Source organism: Coturnix japonica, chromosome 3, assembly GCF_001577835.2.
Source record: "Coturnix japonica isolate 7356 chromosome 3, Coturnix japonica 2.1, whole genome shotgun sequence".
Taxonomy (NCBI): Eukaryota; Metazoa; Chordata; class Aves; order Galliformes; family Phasianidae; genus Coturnix; species Coturnix japonica.
Window position 1 is genome coordinate 19,078,131 of NC_029518.1, and position 21,827 is coordinate 19,099,957.

A 21,827-nucleotide genomic window follows, 5' to 3' on the forward strand; every position below is an offset into this window, starting at 1 on the left:
CAGAGTGAGCAAAGCCCAGGCTCCTTCCTGCTCCAGCAGCAGAGTGGGTGAAGGCTCTCTTTGATTTACTCAGATCATTAACAGACAGAAAGTTCAGAAGCTTCCTCAAGCACAAGAACACAAGAGAGGATTTTTCCTGAAGAAACAGTTAAAAATAGGGCACTTAATGAACTTCACTTCCTCTAAGTGCTAAGTAGTGGCTGCAATGACGAGAGAAGAGCTTTTCCTTTTGTAATCTATACATTTATTTAGCACTGTGTCTTCTTGTTCCTTATCAAGTTGCAAAAGCAGTGTTTATCTGGCTGAGGGAAAGGTCTCCCTTTCTGTAGTGACGTTAACACGTAGCTCATCAAATATAACAGAGTCAAGAGTTTTAAACAGACAGTGCCAGCCAACAAAGTACAACATTTGACAGGATTATTTGCCTTTTATATGCTCTTTCCACCGTTTGAAGTGATATGCCATTTCCAAGACACATTCCACAATATTATGCAACAGCTTTCTTAATTTTTAATGGATATACAATTTTTAACGTGTCAAGTTTCGCAGAAAGCATTTTAGTATTTTATTCAGCATATACCATTAATAAATTATTTGTTCCCCTCCCTCCTCCAGCTGCACTTAGCATAGGGGAATGGTCTACTGACATACAGTATAAAAGATATTTTCAACTGGCACACTCTACAGACGCTTCCATCACCAGACAAAGCACCAGGAGGGCACTGTCACTTAGTTGACAGTCTGGCAGCGCTAAGCATGCGACGCAGCAGTTTCATCACACTTGCACACACACACTGCCACCAGTTGCCATAAAAATAAGCTCTAGCACCCCGCCCAATCGGTGAGTCCTGTTAAAAGTGTTCACTTTTGGCATGATTGGTCCAGTGTCCTTCAGTCAGAAAGTCCAGAGGTTTGGGACACCCGAAGGAAGAAAGTCGGTGTTGTTCTGTGACAGAGAAACTTGTCCACTTGACCTGAGTTTGTTTGGAGGGCGAGCACATCTCTCATTTCACCAGATCTGCCCATTCTATGAGGGCAAAAAATGGATGGGATTTGATGTCTTCAACACCAGCAACGCCAGCACCAAGACGCTCCGCAGGATTAAACTGCAAAAGCTTGATATGAAAAGAAAATATATATGTGTGATTCAGTGAGTAAGAACAAAAACAACAGCTTAAAAGTTCCGTAAAGGTCTAAGGTAAAGGACATCCCACCGATTTCCTGCTCTTTGAGTTACTTTCAAGAGTGTGAAGCATACTTGAAATTCCTAAAATGCAGTAAATGGAAGACTCTCTTTTCCTTGAGTCTCAGTGATACAGTCTTCAGAGAGTACTGATCACAGCATGCAATACCCTGAAGCACTGTACACCGGGACTTCATTTTAAGCATAACCTCATTTTTAAAAAGAGAACAGCAGCCAGAGCCTACATCTGTAGAGCTCGAGCCACTGCATTTGCTTCATGCTAACCTTTGCTCACACCACTGCATTAAGGCTACAACAGGCACGCTGGTCTGTAACTTTCCGTTTCATAAGTTGCAAGTTGTGCTTAAAATACCAGGATGTGGCAGTCAGTTCTCTGTTTCTTTAAGAACAAAAAAAGTTTTTAAAGAGTTCTACAAATGCATTAAGATTGAAAACTCAAAATCCCGGTGGTTAAAGAAGCAAAACAAACAAAACAGCATAAGGGCTCCATGGAAATTTCCTAAGATTCAGCAACTCATTCCCTTTCTAGTCATACATCACATGCTGAATTCATGTGCAAAGGAAATCACAATATTTACATCTGTTTAAAGATATCCATCCACATAAAAGGGAATGCAAAGGTAACACTCTGAAGAGATTAATAAAGACACACAAAAATATTTTGCACTTCCAGAGAATTGTTTATCCTCTATTCAATTACACTCAGTACAAAGGCACGATTTCTTTCTTGCTCTTTCTGCAATAGCTAATAGGATAACTTCTCCCAGTTGTCTCCTGGAACAATGTGTACTCATATCTTAATGCCCTACATCTAAGTGAGTCTACTTCCATAAACATATGAATTTACACATTCTAAGATAGCTTTGTTATTTGCAATTGTAATGTCACGTAGTAAAGGTAACTTGGTGACAGTGAATGGTGCTGTTCTGAGATCTTCCACAAGACAGCACAAGCAGATGCTGCCACTGTCCCTCCTCCTTCTGCTGAACTGTAACAAGTACCAGCAGGGGGAAAGGAAGCCCCAACATTTGCTCTCTGCAGTCTGTCCTTTCAAGAGATCTCTACTCTTAAGAAATCCAATGCATCACAAACTGCAACAGATACTTATTTAACAGTCGTGTTGCATATTTTCACAGTAGCAAAGTCTGGGTGTGCCTGGAAAATATCCCTGGGCACAAAATACCAAACCAATATAAAAAATAACTTCACCTTTCAGAAGAGCACCAGAAATACAAATATCTATTTTCTTAGAAATGGCTAAATGAAAGAGGTGTTTACAATGAAGTCATCTGCACTGGAAACCATGGCAGGAGACAACTGACAGCTCTCTGTGAAGCTGAACACTGAACCCAGAGAATTATTCTGTGATGCTTTGACCTTGGCAGTGGAGGGAAGGAAAGTCGCAATGACAAATTGCTATCCATGCCAAGAGAGCTTTCTTCCTTTTCCTGACAAGGCTTCCTCAACAAATGAATGGCAGCTTCCTTGGATAGTCACACAACAAAAATGTGATTTACTAGCTCATAGAGCTGAACCTCCACCTGACACGTCACCAGCCTGCATCAGAAGGCTTAACCTAACAGGCACTAGGGTGACTGTCCTCTGAACAGATTATGGCCTTGCAATACATCTGAAACTGGCAGACGTATCTCTGCCAATTAGATTCCACATGGCCAAAAAAAAAGCCACTCTTTGGCATATATGAGAACAGGCAATACATGAGTCTGCACAGAACAGCCCTGTATTGGCAGGAAAAAGTGAACTGGATGACTTCGTTTGTCTTCATTTCCAGTATCAGAAGGGAAGAATTCCCTTTATTGAGCTGGTTTTGCTTTTCTTTACCTATTTAAGTCACAATGCACTTTTAGGTGAGGGCAACAGTTTGCTACCATCTAACAAAATAAATGCAGGTTCAACAAAAATGGGACTCTCTTTCATCACTTCCCTTCCTATCCTTGCCAGAAACACACAGATGCATGTGAAAGCACTTTCAGATCTGGAGCTTCAAACTTCGGGTTGCCTTTCCACTCATTGTTCAACACTAAGCCCAGAAATCAGTCACTAGGGCTTTTGACTTGCTGAATATTCAAAAGGTCCTTCTTTCATTTTCTTCAGAAACTATTTTTCCATTTTTTTTTTCTGTTCAGATCTTCATCTAAGAGATGTCATTTAGTACGTATTCACTAGCCAGATATTCTTCACTCAAAGCTGAACACCATAGCTCACGTCTATGATTTACTCAGCTCAAATGGAATAGGTCAGATCAAGGCTCCACTTGCACAGTTAAGTCAAAATTAACTACATGGAAGAAGATGGCATTACCTGAAAGTCAAGACTCTATACAGACAAGTTATTTATCTTCCTCAGTTGTAACAACTTAAATCTAATTAGTATGAAAATACGAGGTGTATCACTCTAGAAGTTAGTCTGTATTTTCAAGTTTCCCATTTGGCTTTTTGTCCAACCTATCAGTTACCTTCTTCTTACAGAAGTCAGACTATTCACACTTGGAAGTCCTTCACCCAGAATTTCCTGAAGCATAGCAACAGATTTTCGACCAGATTTTCAACAAGTGGTTGATACTTCAAATCATTCTCTTATAGGTTTCATGGCACTTTGAGCCATCTGTTTGATTGGCGTCAATATTTTTGAGTTAAATTCACTTCGTCATAAACATTTCCATTAATAGCTGGGACAGAATTCCTAAAACGGCCATGTACCACCCATAGGTGTTGCCAAAGCACCCAAATACTGACCAAACTTGTTCCTTGGAGAAACAGCAAAGTGCTCTGGTTGTCTACAGAAGCACCAGGAAGCAGAAGTCAAGTTTCCAGATGCAACAAACCAGTCAGGCAAAAATCATCCATTGCTGACAAAAGACCCATCCACATTCCATCCAGCAGCTTTTTCTTTTTACAGTAATTTCCACAGGAACAGCTCAGGTATATATAAGTATTCATCTAGGCTGCATGTGTACCCATAGAAAATTATTTTTCCCCCCCATAATCACCTGCTGAATCAGCGATCTGGCCTCCTTTGATACATGGTCTGGTATACTTAAAGAAGTATGAGTGTTTATTCCTGACGGATGGCACTCGACCAGGGTCTGGAAACAAAAAAAGAAGCCTAGTCAGATACATTTATTAACTCAAAAACAATGTAGTGCTGGATTATCTTCTAGTATACATGTAAATTAACACACATGGCTAAAAATTCACTGCTTCCTTGTTTGAGTACTGGTTCTGGAAGGAGCCTCTACAGATACTGAAGTACCCCTAGAGATCTGCCATCAGAACATTTACATCATAATGCTCTTGTTCTGTTGCTCAAACTTGAAAAGTTTTGGAATCTGGTGAACTTTTCTTTCCTCACATGGAACTGCCAAATAGCCACTAGTTCAATTTGGCCAAGCGCCCTGCCTTCACATACTGAAATCAGCATTCCTTAGACGTGGTGGTACCTTCCTGTTTCAATGTGAGATAAGTTTGCATCACCACATCAGCCTGAGACCCTCCAGGGCAGGTAATCCACCAGGAGTCTGCTCAGGCTTGAATTAATACGTCACTGCAACACACAGCTTTTAAACTATCCCAGAGAACAGTGCTGAAACAAAGATATCTGTCAGGTCAAAAATAGTATTAAATGTTCAGGAGTGCTATTAGAGAGCTTTGATTTTATTGTGGTTGAGAGGACAGCATTGCTTTTGGTTATTTTTTCCAGTCCTGGGCTTGATGCAGCTTTATCGAGTAATTCTGAAGCTTAAGTATGCTTAATTTCTCTGGCCATGAAGACATAGCAGAGCAAGGATACTCTGCTATGCAAAGCACATCTGTGTACAAAAAGGAAGAAAACCAAAACTGGGCAAACCACCTGTGAGAAACTATTGTCCAGCATGCCAGTTTTATAATGTAACTTGCCCCCTACCTTCCCTGTGAGCAGTTCAAAAAGAATGGCACCCAGGCTCCACCAGTCACAGGCTTCTGTCTCTTCTAGGATAGCTCCAACCTCTAAACATGAGACATTTCAATTAATATTAAAAAGGTCATCCACACCTTCAAAATTAACATATATTTACAAGGTGACTGTTTAATGCTGACAGAACATATACTAAATACCACAGAGCTTTCATTACGCCTGCAATTTAGTTAGCCCTTTAGCCACCTACAGATTGCATTGTTCAAACACAGCAACACTACACATTTCATGCATAATTTGCTTTTTCCTTGCACACACAGGCATTTTCAAGACTTTTAGGAATTATGGTTAGGATTCTGCTACACTGAAACTGGACAGTGACAGATGGTAAAGCAAAACACATTTACCGAATTTACTCTGTTTAGAAGAGCTAGACTGGCAAGTTTGACCTGAGGCATCCATAAAAGCAATACAAGAGAGTTTATAATCGTCAACTGTGTGCTTTAATTTTGTCTTGGAGGGCAGGATTCATCTCATGGCCAACCCGTTCTCTGTGCTGTGATCACCATAGCAGGCTGCTCACAACAGCCTCCTGTCTGCTGAGCACTAGATGGAGATGCTCAATCTACTTCACATAGCCTAGAAATGGACAGTAAATGCACTGCTACAGCTCAGCCCGAGCTCACCTTGGCTACCTAGGAATAAAAGGTTTTCCCTAGCAACCAGCAAGAATCTAATGCCATCTTTTGCTGCCCATGAGCAAGCAGTAGCAGAGAGGCGAGGTGGGACTTGTGTCAGCCATTGTATGTATAAGAGCACCATGCATGCAGCAAACTTGGCCTTCAATGACTCAGGCTTTAAGCTGCAAAAAATATTAAATACAAACACACCATGCAGTCTGTTCTATTTCAGTCAGAAAAACAGATTGTAATGAAGAGGAAATCTTCATTTTGACTGTCAAAGATGCAGTAGCTGTACTGAAACAGATTTGGTGGCAAAAGGCACACCAGATTCCCAACAGAGGACACCGATTAGCATACAGTCACACAGCCATCACTGTGAAAAGCATTGCGGCGCATTAGAAAAATCTTGCTCATCACTTTAGGGAGCTTAGTGTGAGCATGGCCAAGGAGAGCTACAGGTGAGTCAGACTCCAGCATCAGGGAGAGGAACACCATCATCCCAGAGCTTCCCCAGAGGTGAACATGCTGAGCAGGGGGTGTGCAGAAGGCTCCCTTGAGGGGAGATGCTCAGGACCTCAAAGGATGAATCTGAGGTCGCTGTTGCAAGAGGCACAGAAGGATGGATCAGACATTGCTTCTTTAGGTAGGACGTCACTCACAGTGAAAAGGTTTTTGTACAGTTAATGGCATTTGACTTTCCAAAATATCAGCGTAAAGTTGCCAGATGTTGGCATTTATCCCACTCCTTATAGACTAATACTTCTATCAGTACTGAGGAACACTTACAAATATATAACGGCAGTCACGTGACAAACTTATTAGTCCAACTGTACTTACATGTTTTAAGATCCCAGGCATGCATCTAAATAATCTCAGTGTAAGTCGAGACAACTTATATGAGAATCAAAATCTGCTCCTACAGTTTAATTTTTTTTTAGAAAGAGAAACCTTTGTGACATTTGTCGTCTGAAAAAAGAAGGGGAAAAAAAAACCCTCAGGCCTTTCTATGTTAAATGGCTGGTAAAAGGTTTTTATAGCATCTCCCAGTAGAACCTATTCAGTAGAAATGCTTTTCCAGTCTGAGCGTGATTTCCTAGTGCTAAATGATCCAATGCTGTACATTCAAAAATAGTATAATGTGAAAACTAAAAACTAAGGACAAACACTTCAGGCATCTTCAGAGTTTTCCTTCCTTTGTGTCTTCCAAACAAATAAATGCTTTTTATAAGTTCAATTCCGGAATTATTCGAGGATAAGAACATTAAAGCCAAGAGTTCATTACAGCTGATCACTACATGCTCAGCTCCCATACTGCCAGTAACCTCCCCGTATCGACGTGCCTTGAATTTTAACATAACGCCCCAAAAGGAGATAGTCTGTTCCTCCCCAATGACACCAAAGGAACCTTAGAACTAACATTTAAAGGGGATGGATCTCTTTGTCACAGGTTAAGTCGAAAATAAATAAATACATAATAAAGCCATGAGTGAAAAATTTGTCCTTCTGATCATAGAAACGAAATACTATAGAAAATTCATTTCTGATGTTTGGTCTTATTTCCTTTCATGTTGGCAGTTGCAGGTGCTGATGCGGTTCCTTGGAGGATCTGACTTAGAGCGCGCTCCTCATAGAAACACACACTGCTCATCACAAGAAGCTGATGTAGCCCTACCTCACTGATCAAGTAAATGGACAAAGAATAAGAGACAAGAAGGAAACTAGAATCTGCTTCTCCAAAATCCAAACCCATGCTTTTAACCACAGAAGCACTTCCAGTATACACCAAGCCAAAATAAACATCATTGCAGAACTCTTGCAAGAAGAGCTCTGAACTCTTCCATCCCTCTTATCTGTGACAAAACAACAGATTTGGGATAAAAAGAGAATGGCCAAACTGCGCGGGCTGGATGTATGGAAAGTCTGTGGCTGGGTTCTCATGCAGAGAACAGAAACGGCTCTGTGATAAGTCATCTAAACCAACACAGAAGAGAACATGGAAAATCCAGCTGAGAGGAACATCTAAATATGCTTTATACAAAAACTAAATGTTAGCTCCACTTTTCTCCCTCTATCCACTGCCTGCTGCTTTCCCTAGGTCCCACAGTTTCCTTGCATGGATGTTTTCCTTAAAAATAAAAACACAAAAATCAATGTGAATACTACAGATAAACATGCGTTGTTTACATTCCCTTACTTTGAAGAGGTCACATCACTTCTGATGCAGTACACCAATCCTAAGTTCAGGATATCACATCAATATTACTGCATTTTATCTCAGCGACACATCATAGGAAAATTTAGAAACTATAGATTATGAAGTGCTTTCAAGTGATACAGAGTAGCCAGCTAATGTAATACACCACACAGGGCATATGCTTTTTTTAAAGCTCTAATGTCGCAATAAATCTGAACTACAGTATCTGCCTTCACTAAGAAAACATTTTCATCTCAATCCATCAACAGAGTAATTTAAACAATAAATGGTAGTGACCCATAAGCCTAAGTGAAGAACATGGGGATATTTGTGCCAATTCTTTACTTCATGAACCTTGAAATCAAGGACCTTGTCCACATTTGTACAAACATAAACATGCGCACTCACATGCACAGTGTTGGTGTTTCTAGGACTAACACTACAACATTTGCAGAAAAAAAAATATTCTTATTTTTCAAATACAAGATCCTTTTGAACTGAATAAACAAAAAGCAGGGTGAAAAGAATGAAGCCGGTAGCTCTTCCAATTTTACTGAACTTCATTAAAAGGAAAAACTTCCCTCTCTTCCTTTCCCAGCCTATGTCTGTACAGTAGCTAAAACCAACAAGCACACATGCTCAATTCCAGCACAGAGACAACAGCACCAGCAGTCACTGGGGTAATGAAGGGGGTAGAAGAGCAGAACTTCATCTCTTTTGAACACACATGCCCTTTATTAACACTGACACTGATATTCTTTCCACTGGACCTTAACCCAAAATACACCCCTTCATTCTGAAGGATTTCAAAGGCTTTTTCTACTATCCCTCAAACATATTCTCCTAAGAATTGTTTCTTCCAGGACTCCTGGCCAGCTCACACAAACACTAAAATAAAAGAAGTCAGGCTTAAATCTAGTCAGGTGGTCTTGGAAATTCACTGGGCAACTGAGCCCTGGTCACTTGCAAACAGTAAGGAACATAAAGTCAATCAAACTTTGCAGGATAAATTGTAACATCCAAATATGCATCTCAATTAGGAACAAGACCTGAAATCAGCACATGAGAAAACAGGGTCTATGTGGAAAAACTGCTTATCCAAACACTTGAGAGTCAGGATTAGCATTGCACTGAGCTGGAATTAAGGAGGCAGCATTTGAATCTTGATGGATTGATAAGATTTTCAATAGCCAAGGGATCCCTTTCCCTTATTCCGCATTTCAAGCAGAAACAGCATACCTTCAAGTACTGCTTCTGCACTGATAGGGAAACAAGGGCATCCATCTGAACTGCCATCAGGTGTCTGGAACCGTTAAGGAGGAAATGGACTTGTCCAACACCCTGAAAACACCAGACTCAACAGTCTCCCTTCTGCTGCCATTAAGATAAACAGCACTGCATGAAAATCCATTAGAGTCGCTTCAGAAATTCTATTTACCTTACACTCATTTAATTTTAAAAGCTTACTATTTTATCTTATTTTAATATCTATAAATGTAAAGAAGCGTTTGCAGAGAACCAAGGAAAATGAATCCAAGCTAATTTACTCTATGTAGATTCAGTCAGCCAAGATGTAAGATACACTCTCTAAATAATATATCACGCAGGCAGTCATAATGCTTTGCCTAAAATGCTTTAGCAATTTATAAAGCACAGTATTGAACCATCTACTCTTAAGTATAAAAAGTTTATCATGGTCTTTAAACAATAAAGTAGTGAGGCAAGTCCAATGAACATCAGCTAAGACCAAATGAAGTATGAAAATAGGAAGTTTCAGCTTATAGGTATTCAATAACATACGAGCTTCTACATTCCTTTTTGGAAGAAATTTCCTCACGTCATTAGCAGAAAAAAAAATTAGAAGCAACTCTTCTTTTTTCTTCTGTCCTCTTAGCAACCCAAGATGGAATTAAAACTTCCCTTAAAATAATCAGGTGGCCACAGAGACAAAGAAACCTTGTACCGCTGTTAACAAAAGAAAGCAAACGGTATTTAACCCTTCAGCTATCTCCATTTATTTTTGAAAGGCATCTTCTATACTATCTTCGATTTTCAGCTCCATTATTAAAACGTGACAGTAAGAGAAAACAAGTGCAGCTAAACTACAGTTTCTTCTAGAGTTGTTAGATGCCCTTCACGTCAGCCAGATTAAGACACTAGATTCTTACAAATCAACAGCTTCAGCACATCTCACTGCTTCCTAGTTAGAGAGTCTGCAGAAGCCAAAGGAAAAGCTATTTCACCTGCAACACACAGAGCACTTTGCAGCACACCTGAGTGCCAAGACACATCGTGTTGTTTTCAGAAAATACCTGCTGCCCTCTCCAAACCTTTGCTTTCAACTACCTTATCCAGGCTTATGACGGCTCGCTATTTTGGGAGCAGCCAGCTGATACCGTTCTCTTTGGGACACTCCGGTGTCTTTGGAGAGCTGTATACCCCCAAACAGTTGCACAGTTGTTACTCCCAGCTTCACAATCATCATTACTTTTTCTGCAGCTTCAGACTTTTCCTCCTTATTCACAACAGCCACACAGTTGTCACGTTAATGTTCAGTCCCATTTCCTATTGTCTGTCAGTGCTTTTAAAATCAAGACAGCCTGTCCTTTTACTTGCTGCTCTGAACCCACTCATCCGCCCTGATCCCCCAACCCTTTCTTTTCTTTAGGATCATCGTGAAACATTAATGTCACACAAAAAGCAACAACAGAGTCAGATATAACATCTAGAAGTCCAGTTTCACACCGTAACCGTGAGACCAACCCACCCCTCGACACCTCTCAGGGTCAATGGCACTTTAATCCACCACGGCTATTTTGCTTCTTAAACAGTCTACTCCAAATTAAACCGCAATAGTAGAGAACAGCAGAATGTAATGAGTGCTTGCAAATTCCTACTGCAAAACACGTACACATAACGTGCAGGTTTTCCAACATCAGATATCTATTTGGTAAATAGAGACAGACCATTCTTTGCTTTCTTCAGTAAATAAAAATTATAGCATTCACCCTAATAACAGCACGCTAGCAGTTTTAATTCCAATGCCATATGTTTTAGGTTATCAGCTGCACTTCGTGTCTGTATTTTCAATTATCTACAGGTAGACAATTTGGGAGTGTGAAAATCAGGTTGAGCACTGAAACGTACTGGTCTGTTTGGGGTAAAATCATTTACCTGCAAAGCCTTCTTTTTTTAGCTAGGTTTCCCATTGTGTACAATTAGTACCAGGTTAGATCTGACCAAATATACCACAGATTTCTGTGCAGGCTTCTGTGAAGGCTAGCTTGTGTAAATAAGGCTTGATTATAGCACACAGCTTGTGAAAGCATCTGACTAACATGACGCATTACTGATGGCCAGTTTTAGACTTACATTTTCATGAAGCTAAGCTCACTTTGGCTTTACAATTTCAATGAGCCTCCAGTTCTTAGTAAAAACAATCCGGAGAAAACTCCTGGTTTGGATAAGAAAGAAAAAGGACTCCAAAGAAAGCACAGCTCTGAAATCTCATCCTCTAATAACTCCATGGGGACAGGACAGAACTCGCCTCGCTGCTGGAAAGAGAACTTAGAGAGTGTAAATAAAACACCTCGTTCACACACTGAATTCATGTGTTAGGTTAGAGCAGCAAGCCACTGTAACATCCTGCTTTACAGGTTAGATTGAAAAAGTACTGAAAAGATTACTCTTCGTAAGTGAATCCTCAACACAATCTGTTTCAGCTGCAAACAGGCTCGACTAGTCTGGGGCTTTAGGCAATTCAGCCTTTCTCACAGGTATCAAGCGAACTAGGAAGGGGCTCTCTGGGAAAAAAGAAAGTTACCAATTTTGTTTTAAAACTCCCAACTATCAAAAAAAAAAAAAAGGAATATAATTACCACTCCTTTTTTTTTAAAAGGTAACAACACTTTATATTTAAGATCACAAAGATGACAAAACCAATACTTAAGTAACAGAAGGTAATCATTTGCATTTCAAAATTCATCTATCTTGCTTTTCCCTCAATTAGTCCAAAACATGTTGATTCACAGGTTTGTGTGCGCGTTTGTTTCTTTTTTAAACTTATTTACAGCGCAGAATAATGGCCCCCCTGCCAGGCTGGCATTTGCTCAAGTTTCTGTCCCTGTAAATTGAATCTGTTACTGGAATTTTCCCCCTTCAGAATACCTAGGCACATTAACCAAGAGATAAAGAGATACGCGCTGCTGATACTATCAGCCACCGGGCAGGTGGATAACGTGAGGGATTTTCTGTTAGTTTTTGTGGGTTTTTTTTTTTTTCTTTTTGAACAAATAGGCGATAAGAGTTCTCAGGGGGCACAGAGAGCAAAGGGCTGTTTAAACAGAAGTGAATCATTCTCATCTGATCTGCTAATAACTTTGTATTCAGACATCAGCGCACTTAACACCCAGAAAACAAAATTACTTTAAAGAAGTGGAAGTAAGGGGGGGGGGGGGGAGGGGAGAGAGAAAGCCAACCAAAAAAAACCCAGGTGGATCTTACATTTGTCACCTTAACCACATTAGTGCAGCACAACACCGCAGTTATGAGTACTCGATTTCTTCTTTAAAAGCGAATACGTTATTTTTGGCCGACTCCCCCTCAGGTTTACTTGAAGCGGCGCTGAGTTTACGGGGATGATTTATAAACCATCATTTCCCTCGTGGGTTAGAGAAACAACGTTTGACTTATCATAGGTGCACAGCAAAGCTTTAGTTTGGCCATCCATCAAAGCAGAGCGCGGGCGCTACTTCCAGGCATCTGCAGATAGCCCTGTTGTCCCGGAGCGGCTCCGGCACCAGCTCTTTGAGCACAACCACGCAGCAGTGAGACTTCTCTCTCCGCACCACGACTGAACAGCAGCGCAGCACAGCACGGCTCTGAGCTCCAAGTACAATTCTACAAGTACAAATGCTACGAGTCGCTGCAAATGAAGCTCGCCTTCAGCCCGCAGCGCCATCCTCCAATGGCACAATGCCACCTGCCGCCCCCGGAGGAGAAGTGCAACTCCTTGCGAGGGCCGGCCCCGCTTTTAATTTATGCACGATGTAAAGCGACAATTGCTCTTTCAAACAAAATTAAGTACGCTGCCAGTAGGAAATGGAGTGCGGCTATTTAAACTATTTCTTCTCCCGTCCTTCTGACACTTCTACACTTACAATGTTTGCATTTGTTCTGTTAATTTATACCTACATTGCATAATCTCTTTTATACACACGCCGTTAACAACTCCTCTCTGCTTTTCATAGGATAACAAGAGCTGAACAAGCCCCAGCCACTCGCCGCAGAAAGGCTCTGGCTGCTGCCTCTGAACCAAGAGCCCTTCCTTTGCTTTAACTTCTTCTCTCCTCGAGTCTGAACAGCTTCAGCATTAACACATTACTATCCGAACCTCCTCCAGAAATTAGATTCTGACATCAAAATCGTAGGATTTACGTTCCATGTTTTCATTCAACCAATAAAGCACCTTAAAATAACCTAAATACGCCCTCAGGATCTTTGCTGCTTAGTACTATTTACATCGCATGCAAAAGAGCAACACCTGAAGCCCTAGTAGATAAAAAGATAAAATGATTTCAGATGCATTTTTGTGCCTTTCACATGACTGCAATACAACTTCCTACCTATTTTATATTTCAGATACCATGTAAATCTATTTACTGTCCACGTCCATTCTCTGTTTTTTTCTGCCTATGAAATTTGTTTCACAACAATTAATACAGAAAAACAACTGCATCTCAAGAAGGGTCATCATCTGTACTCTGTAACACTGAACCCTAAAGGGCAGTGTTTTGATAAAGACTTCTTCCCTTTCTCGCTTGCTTTTAATGAGAGCACTTAAATAATAAAATGCCTAAATACAGGCTTTCCACACCCAAATCCTACTCAATCCTAAATTCAGATGAAAACAGACACCAAACTAAACACACAGAGGCAAAATTTTACAAGCTGAGTTTCACGGCATCCTTCATTAGAAGTGAAATGAGAGGTCAGGTACCCGCAGGCACGGCACCACAGCCCAGTGTGCTGCAGGACGCATCAGAACAACAGGGTGATTCACTTGGAGTTATTTTATTATTCACCGTGTTCCAACGATGATAGAAATCATATGGCCTGGCTAAGTTTTGTGAAGATCACTTGTTCATCTCTGAAGACTGCAGTCCTTCCTTCAGTGGGATGAAGCACACTTAGCTTTCTTAATAACAGTTGGATGTTTTGTAGCAGCCATAAGAAAGCTATTTTTGCCTCAGCTGCACACGTTATCTAAAGTGCACATATTAAACCTTAACCCAGAATAGAACGCGTGCACTTCAACAGGTAGCAGTAAGAACAAAGAATATGAACGGCTGCATATCAATCCTGCCATCCTGCATCTATCTAACACTTGCACTTGCAGATCTTCGCCTTGCAGCTCACCAGCTACACACACAGAACGAAGTTAACCAAAAAACCCAGATGGATACCACACCTGTGCTGGGACGTGGAAACAATGTTGGCACAGAAAACTTTATTCTTGTATTTGGGGATTTTTAAATATTATTTTGCCTGCTTCCTAAGTAATTAATTACAGCAGGAGTTGGCTGGTTGAGGCGTAGGGGGTAAAAAAAAAACAACACACACACACCTCTCTTTGGATCCTCATTAAAATACAGAAAAATTAGGCTTTGACTTTTACAGCTCATTAATGGTGACAAGATGGGAAAAGGCCGTGCTTCCATCTTTAAGGCAGCTCAACTGGGGAGAGCTTTGTACAGGCTTGGGTTATGGAGGCAGGAAAACACCTCTTTTTAATGCAACAGAGTGCACATTGGCAAGCACATGTTTCTGTTCCACAGCCACAAGAATTGCTGGGGTTTTCAAATCAAGGGTTCCTCAGTTTCGCTGCTCTTGAACTAAAGTAGGGTGAGGTTAGAATAGTATTGCTGACTTTGCCTTCATTAAAAAAAGCATTTGTTTTCTGTTTCCCTGTAGTACCTGCCACTTCCCTTCTGACTTTTATTTACTGTTAATCTCAAGAACTGGAATTCTTTTTTTTTTTTTTTTGTTGCCATACAATCACCAGTATTCACAAAGAGCAGTTTCTTACTGTATTTCAGTTTGGGGGAACCAAGTCACAGAACAAACACCTGCTAAACTAAACTAAGTTCACAACTTTTGCCTTGAGTTGTTACTCAGCTTCAGCTCATTTTTTTCAAGCCCATTTGCACACTCAGCTTGAGGACTAACTGCACACCAAGCTGCAAAGCCTACCCAGGACATGCACTCAGCAGAAAGCATACACTGGCATTTCAATTTCAGAACCGAAAAGACAAACTGAAAATGTAAATAGCATCACTTGTAGTTACTTCAACTCTAAAAGTTGTTTCTTTCAGCTACCAATAAAATTTCTAACTGCAAAGTTATAAGTAAAGCATCTGATTATAACTGTCACTACCATTAGACAACTGTAAGAGCAGAAAATAAGCTGGAAAGAGGAAAAGAGGGAGGGATCAGTTTCAAGTGCCATCCTTGCTATAAAAACCCAAGAGATATTGATTTTATCACCCTCACGATTGATGAAAGCAGTTCTAAGAAAAGAGCTCTCTAAACTATTTCAAAGCCCACCGTAGCTCATCAAAAATGTCAGAGGCATCTCTGAGCCTATTAGGGTTGTGTATTTCAAACTGCGATATGTTTTTTTCCACGTTCTTTGCATGTATAAATTTTTGTGCTTTTAAAGCTCACGGAGTCATCTTTTCACTCTGCCCTTTCCCCTGTTTGCTCGTTGCAGTTATCAGGATGTACTCACACATAACAAATGACTGTGAGAACACACAACATTTTTTAAATTTCCTTAAACAAGACATTCGATGCAATTACACTTTATGGAAATTTTCTAACAACACCACAGTTCAACAATAAAGCAGTTACAAGTTACTCTCTTGCTTTTTAAGACATTCAGGAAAAGAAAATTCTATTAGCTATTTCATGTTCCTGAAGCTCTGTGTTACAAAGGCTCCGTGAGAAAATGCAGGCTGCTTATCTACTTTCCAAGTGAAACATTGTAGGTGATTGTTCTAACCTGGGGCACAGTACATTCTCTCTATGGCATCGTTGTCACAGGAATCTTCAACCTCCCTCCACCTGCTAAAATACGTTAGCTGAATGTGTCCTAAAAACAAAACGACAGGAGAAATCAAAACATTTTTCCCTTCCATTTTCTGCAGAAGTGAACTGTAATTACTCCTTTTGTAGCTAAAAACAGTATCATTAAGAATAATGGCATCATTAAGTACTAGAAGCTATTACTGGGGGTGAATTTGCTGCACTGATAATGAAGCTCTAGACAGGAAATGAAGATACTAATTACAAGATAAAACGCCTACTCAGTTAATTGGAAGCAACAGCGAATAAAAAGAAATGCATTTGCAAAAGTTCCTGACCTCTATCATTCAATAAGATGTTGTTTGGGTTCAAATCGCGGCACACAATTCCTTCTCTATGTAAAGCATCAAGGGCTACAACCATTTCAGCTGCCCATCTTTGAATGCAGTCCTCTGGGATATAAAACCTGGAGGTTATCGCTAATCTTTCATCAAGGTCCCGAAAAATTTGGTGTATATCCTTCTCCCCTGCTACTGCTATTTTGTCTTCCCTCTTTGGTGCTGTCTGTTCACTTTCAGCTGCTGGTAACAAAGACTGGTTTGTTTCCTCTTTCCCAAAGTCTTCAGTTTGATCAGAAAACAGCAACACTGCTTCGTTTCTTACTGCGTCTCTGTCCAAGCTAACATCTTGAGCACCTGAGAGCAGGTTGGAAACATACACACTTTCTTCTTTGCTTGTCATGTTTACGGAGCAGGCTCCAGGCCCTTGAAACAGAGCCCCGTCTTCTGAACTACCTACCTCTGGGTCAGAAGTAAAGAGGGTCCCGAGAGCTCCCTGAGTGACACCGCTTTGTCCATTTACTTCCTTGGGGGAAGGATCACCCAGTTCTGGTGTCACGTGATTTGGCTCCTGATTAAATGCTTTGCATTGTTCTGCAGAACTATTTAATTGTAAGACATCGGGTGTTTCCAATAATTTTACTTCCAAGACATCCACATCAGTTTTTGTAAACTTGGCAGGCCTTGATGCTGCTGCTTCCTCAGTTGCATCAGACATACCGGGCAAGTTTATCAGCAGATCAGGCCTTCCTTCATCAACACTACTCACATCATCAAGTGCAGCATCCTTAAACGAGATAACTGGCACGGAGTCGTTTGAACCCCTGCTTACAGTGTCCTGAGCTCTCACACTCATTTTGTTCTCCAGGGCATCCAAGCTTCTGTCACGACCCGGCACAGAGAACAATGGCTTCAAAGGTTCTGATTTCAGGTTATACAACTTTTCTCCCAAATCCAGTCCCAGAAGCTCACTAGCGCTATCTTTGCTGTCAATTCTGAACAGTTCCATGGGGCTGTTCTTTGATTTGGTTAGAGAGTCCAATATCCTAGTAGGACTAGCTATTTCTGATTCAGCATCATCAATGAAAAGCTTTAGTTCCTGAGATGGAACCTGAGAGCTGAAACTATCGCTGCTAACAACAGTGCATTTCTGTAAAGAACTTTTCTCTTTAATATTCAGACTTTGACTCTCCACTTTAAGCACAGGCTCCTCATTGAGAGAGCCAGAATCAATTTTTTCTTGCCCATATTCATTACATAACGTTAAATAACTCGTGGTGCATTCTTCTTCTGAGCTGGATGCTGAGTCCATCCACTTTGAGCTCTCTTGTCCATCTTCCTGGTTGCTGCTGTCATCCTGAGAGCTCGGCGTCAGGCTGCTCCTCAGCGGGACCACCTTCAGCATGTTCTCCCCATAGCTTTCTCTGGAATCTGTGCTGCTACTGATTTCTTTAGGGCTTGGCGTCGGTCGCTCCAGGTGAATTTTAGTCGAACTGAATGTTCTGGGCTCGGGAATTTCAAAGCTCTGTTCGGGACTCGTGTTTAAGAATTTACTGACATACGACCACAGTTTTCCTCCTGTAAAAAAAGAAGAGGTAGAAGTCTCTTAACATCACTCTGAACAGAATCAGTTTAACAGTGGTACAGGAATATGTTAGTATTGACAGAATACGCTCTCTCCTTAAGCCCATACAGCAGGTTGGATCTACTTCCTCAGGAGGAAGTAATTACAGGGACCACAACTTGCTTTCCAAGTGGATTTGTATTAATACATAAATATTTAAATAGCTGCATCCGAGATTAAGCTTTTTTTAAAAAATAAAAAAATAAAACCTTCAGTAAAGTCTCATTTCAGAGTCTGTCTCAAGTTGCACGGTGGCGACTGCTCTCTCCATCTGCTGTCTCAAAAGAAAGCAAAAACTAGGAAAGATCAAATGGTTTAGTAGTGCCCATCGCCAGTTCTGCAGGTTCTGAATCACACCTCCAAGCTCATAAGCAACATCAGGGAAGACAAGACTGAAAACTACTGATTAATGAGTTCAGTGAGGGGAAGGGAAATGCCTCGTATTAGTAGGGTATGTGAAGGATCTGTTTTATTTGAAGAAATTGATTTTTTTAGTTAAATGCAGATGAATTTCTGCCTCTAATGTCAGGCCTTTATGCCTTGCTTCACTAAGCAACCATTTTCAATATTTTAAGCTATATGAGTAAAACAGCATCTTCATCTCAAAAACTCTAAAAATAATAAATAAATTAGAGCTCCAAAAGTCACTGTGACTTGTAAAAAAAATACACACTAAAACTCCTTTTCCAAACACCACACATTTATAAGAATGACTACAGATTGCAAAACACAAGTTGAGAAAAATGAATCAAGAAGTTACTGCTGCATCTTTTGCGCGCAGCAAAGAATTTGTCTTTGAAAAGCGAGAGAACCACCGTTACTAACTTAAGGAAAAAATGCAAAGTCAAGACATTGCAGCTCAAAAAATTGATAAAAATTGTAGAAAGTACAGTTCAAACAATCTTTGTAGAATAAAAGAATAAATATTCAGCCCGCTGGGCACCTGCAAAGTTTTTGGTGTGGGTTTTTTTTTTGCCTTTTTTTTTTTTTTTAAAAAACTTCTTTGGGTAAAACAGAGATTTGTATTATGTTTTTCCAAAATAGAGGCTTTAATAGTTATTTTTAAGCACTCTCCTTATCAGGCAAAATTCCTTTAAAAAGGACAACGAAAGAAGAAAGTATTTTTCATTGCCTAGGAACAGTTTTATATATTTCCAGGTATTTCAAAACTAAGTTATCAAAGGCAAAAAACCCTTGATACTTTAAAAAGGCATTTGAATAATATAATGTGGAGTTTTCTTGCTCTCCATCCCCCTGGCTAAGACAAGGCTTCTTTTTAAGGGAAAAAAGATATCTCTGTGGTTGTGGTAAAACTAAATATATTAAAAATATTAAGAGGGAATTCTAACAGCTTGAGTCTAGTTGTAAATATGACAATTTAAATTTATTAGTCCACAGTTTCTGCCTGTAAGCTACAAATGGATGCAGCAGGTCAAAATGACTCTTGCCACTTTCCAAGGCAAGAAATTATGTCTGGAAGATGAACAGGAGCAAATGGAAGTGATGCTCATAGAGAAGGGAACAAGAGCTGCCATATTTACCGCTGTATTACGTAAGCACTTCAAGTATGCACCCAGAGATGTAGAATCACAGAGTGAATCTTGAGTTGGAAGGGACCAACAAGGATCAGTGAATCCAACTCCGGGCTCCACACAGACCATCCAGTGTTTAAACCCCATGACTTGAAAGCATTATCCAAACACTCCTTGAACTCCTGCATCCCAGTCCTGCCAGCAGCACCACACAATCAGGACGCTGATTGTCCCTGTGATAGGGTGGAGTCCACGTGGATCCTTAAGATTAAGCCACTTGCCTCAAACATGACAGCACTGCCATGCCTTCTGAACCCTGCAGTCTCCCTGCGTCTTCTGAACTGCTATTCTTAAAGCCTTCTGGTAAAAATAAAAACCATTTTTTCCATATTCATCAATTCTTTTTCTAATCTTACATTTTGACATGTATCCATGCCTTTGCTAAGGACTAGCAGGGAAAGCAAATAACAGAAAGGAGAAAAAGAAAGGAGAAAACATTTTTGTCTGAAAGATTTTCTCCTCTTTTTCACACTTCCAACCAAGACAAAAGCAACAACATAAAAGCTTAATTATTCTAGAAGATTCTGATGGAACAGTATTTTTATAACAAGGTTGTTTGTTTGTTTAATTTCAATTAGATTATTTTAAGTAGACGGTCTTCACAAAATGATTTTTCCCAATGTATTAATTAGGCAAGGAATTATTAAGTGTCTTTTCATACTGAACAATAAAATCTCATTTGAAACCACCCTCCTGCATTTAATAAAGTGTATTATATCTCCCCATCTCACCTGCATCGTACTTATTAGTACAAGCAAATACTATTTAGATCTTCGTATTACTAGTATTTATTATCCCAGTATTGCATCATAAATTTTGTGAGAAAGCACAAATCTCAGCTTTCAAAAGGTGCTCACATAACATGACCAATGAAGACTCACTTTACATTTTTGCAGCATTGCACAGTGCGTGGAACAGCATCTCAACTTCCAGGAATGGCTTTAACTACAAATATTAGCACAATCAGTCCTTCCTCTATAGTACAAAAATTACTTTTTAATGGAGGTCTGGGTTGAGCTTAGATCCAGAATGCTCGATACATTTTTGCTGTGGTCTATTGTCATGTTCTTTTCTTGTGTCATTAATGGATACCAGGTATGTTTTTGCATATCACATCTGAAGGTCTCTCACTGAACTAAACACTTCATACCCTATGCTAAGATAGAAAGGAGCTGGACTGTCTGGCAGCATGAAAAGCGAAAGAGTTCTCCTCAGCACTACCTCATTTTTCACCCATAGGTCAAGATGCTCTTGGTGCAGTTCTTGTCTTTTGCTCCCTTCACCTCGCTTCATGCAAGATTTCATTCAGTCTCCACTACATCCTGGCCTCGGCTCAAAGTCTTAGTGCAGCTTAATAAAGGAATCAACTCAAGAAGGACCGAGGAAGGAAAACAGACACGTTGAGATCAGCCCTTCAAAACCTAACAGTAAATTCAATGGAAGAGTCAAGAAGTTCAAACTGTATTCTAAAAATGTTTGATTTCGAATGCTTGCAGCACGAATAGGGTTTGCACAAGGCCAAAAACAAAACAACAAAATCTCTCTTTATCCCTATGGCTTTCAGAAATTCACAACTGTCTACATGTGAAAGCAGAACTATGACGATTCATTTTCCACTAGTAAACATGTTATTATCTTACCTTCTTAAGAAAGAAGTTGCTTATTAATAATCACTTGGACTGAGAAATCATAGTGAAAATAACTACTTCCTGCAACTCCAATTTGTAGTTAAATGCAAGTAAATACAAAAATTGTTATGTCCAAATATGTTTACACACAAATATTTCAAGACTGGCCTCCTGGTCAAACGGAACTATGTAAATAAATGCTATGCAATAATTGTGTTCTATAGTGAAAAACAACAATTTTATTCCTTTTTGAAAATGTCCAATTCAGGGTCAAACAAGAGTGATATTTCTATCTGGGTATATAATTATGCCTTTATGAATGACATACTAATAATCTTTCCTCCTCTCCCCATGTGTTGTGTAAGATCAAGAAAACCCATTAGCAAGCCATGCTAATATAGTATCAGGAATCTATAAAAACTAAAATTACAGAAATCAATCCAAACAAGTAAGCTTTGGTAACTGTCAAATAGTCTAACATACTAAATAACTATAAAAGCTATGATTTTAAGCTAAAGTTTATTAGATTTAATACAATTTCCTAAGTACAGTATTAACATAATT

General features: G+C 39.9%; 1 protein-coding gene and 1 long non-coding RNA gene across 6 annotated transcripts in view; one reads left to right on the forward strand and one right to left on the reverse strand.

Annotated features, from left to right (window-relative positions):
- Window positions 1-221: 221 nt before the first annotated feature.
- The window catches only part of RPS6KC1 (ribosomal protein S6 kinase C1), a 79,610-nt gene continuing 58,004 nt past the window's right edge, over window positions 222-21,827 (reverse strand). For 4 of the 5 annotated variants that reach the window (XM_015857287.2, XM_015857289.1, XM_015857290.2 and 1 more), the window contains 5 exons: window positions 16,420-17,997; window positions 16,059-16,148; window positions 5,129-5,211; window positions 4,215-4,310; window positions 222-1,115 (listed from right to left, as the gene is read on the reverse strand). In XM_015857287.2, the coding sequence (XP_015712773.1) occupies window positions 1,005-1,115; window positions 4,215-4,310; window positions 5,129-5,211; window positions 16,059-16,148; window positions 16,420-17,997 (1,958 nt within the window). In that variant the 3' untranslated portion in view covers window positions 222-1,004. The remainder of the gene's footprint in view (window positions 1,116-4,214; window positions 4,311-5,128; window positions 5,212-16,058; window positions 16,149-16,419; window positions 17,998-21,827) is intronic. The other variant, XM_015857288.2, reaches the window with a different exon arrangement.
- LOC116653141 lies at window positions 4,318-12,454 on the forward strand. Its single transcript, XR_004306541.1, has 2 exons — window positions 4,318-4,726; window positions 7,378-12,454. It is a non-coding gene; the product is annotated as an uncharacterized LOC116653141 (long non-coding RNA).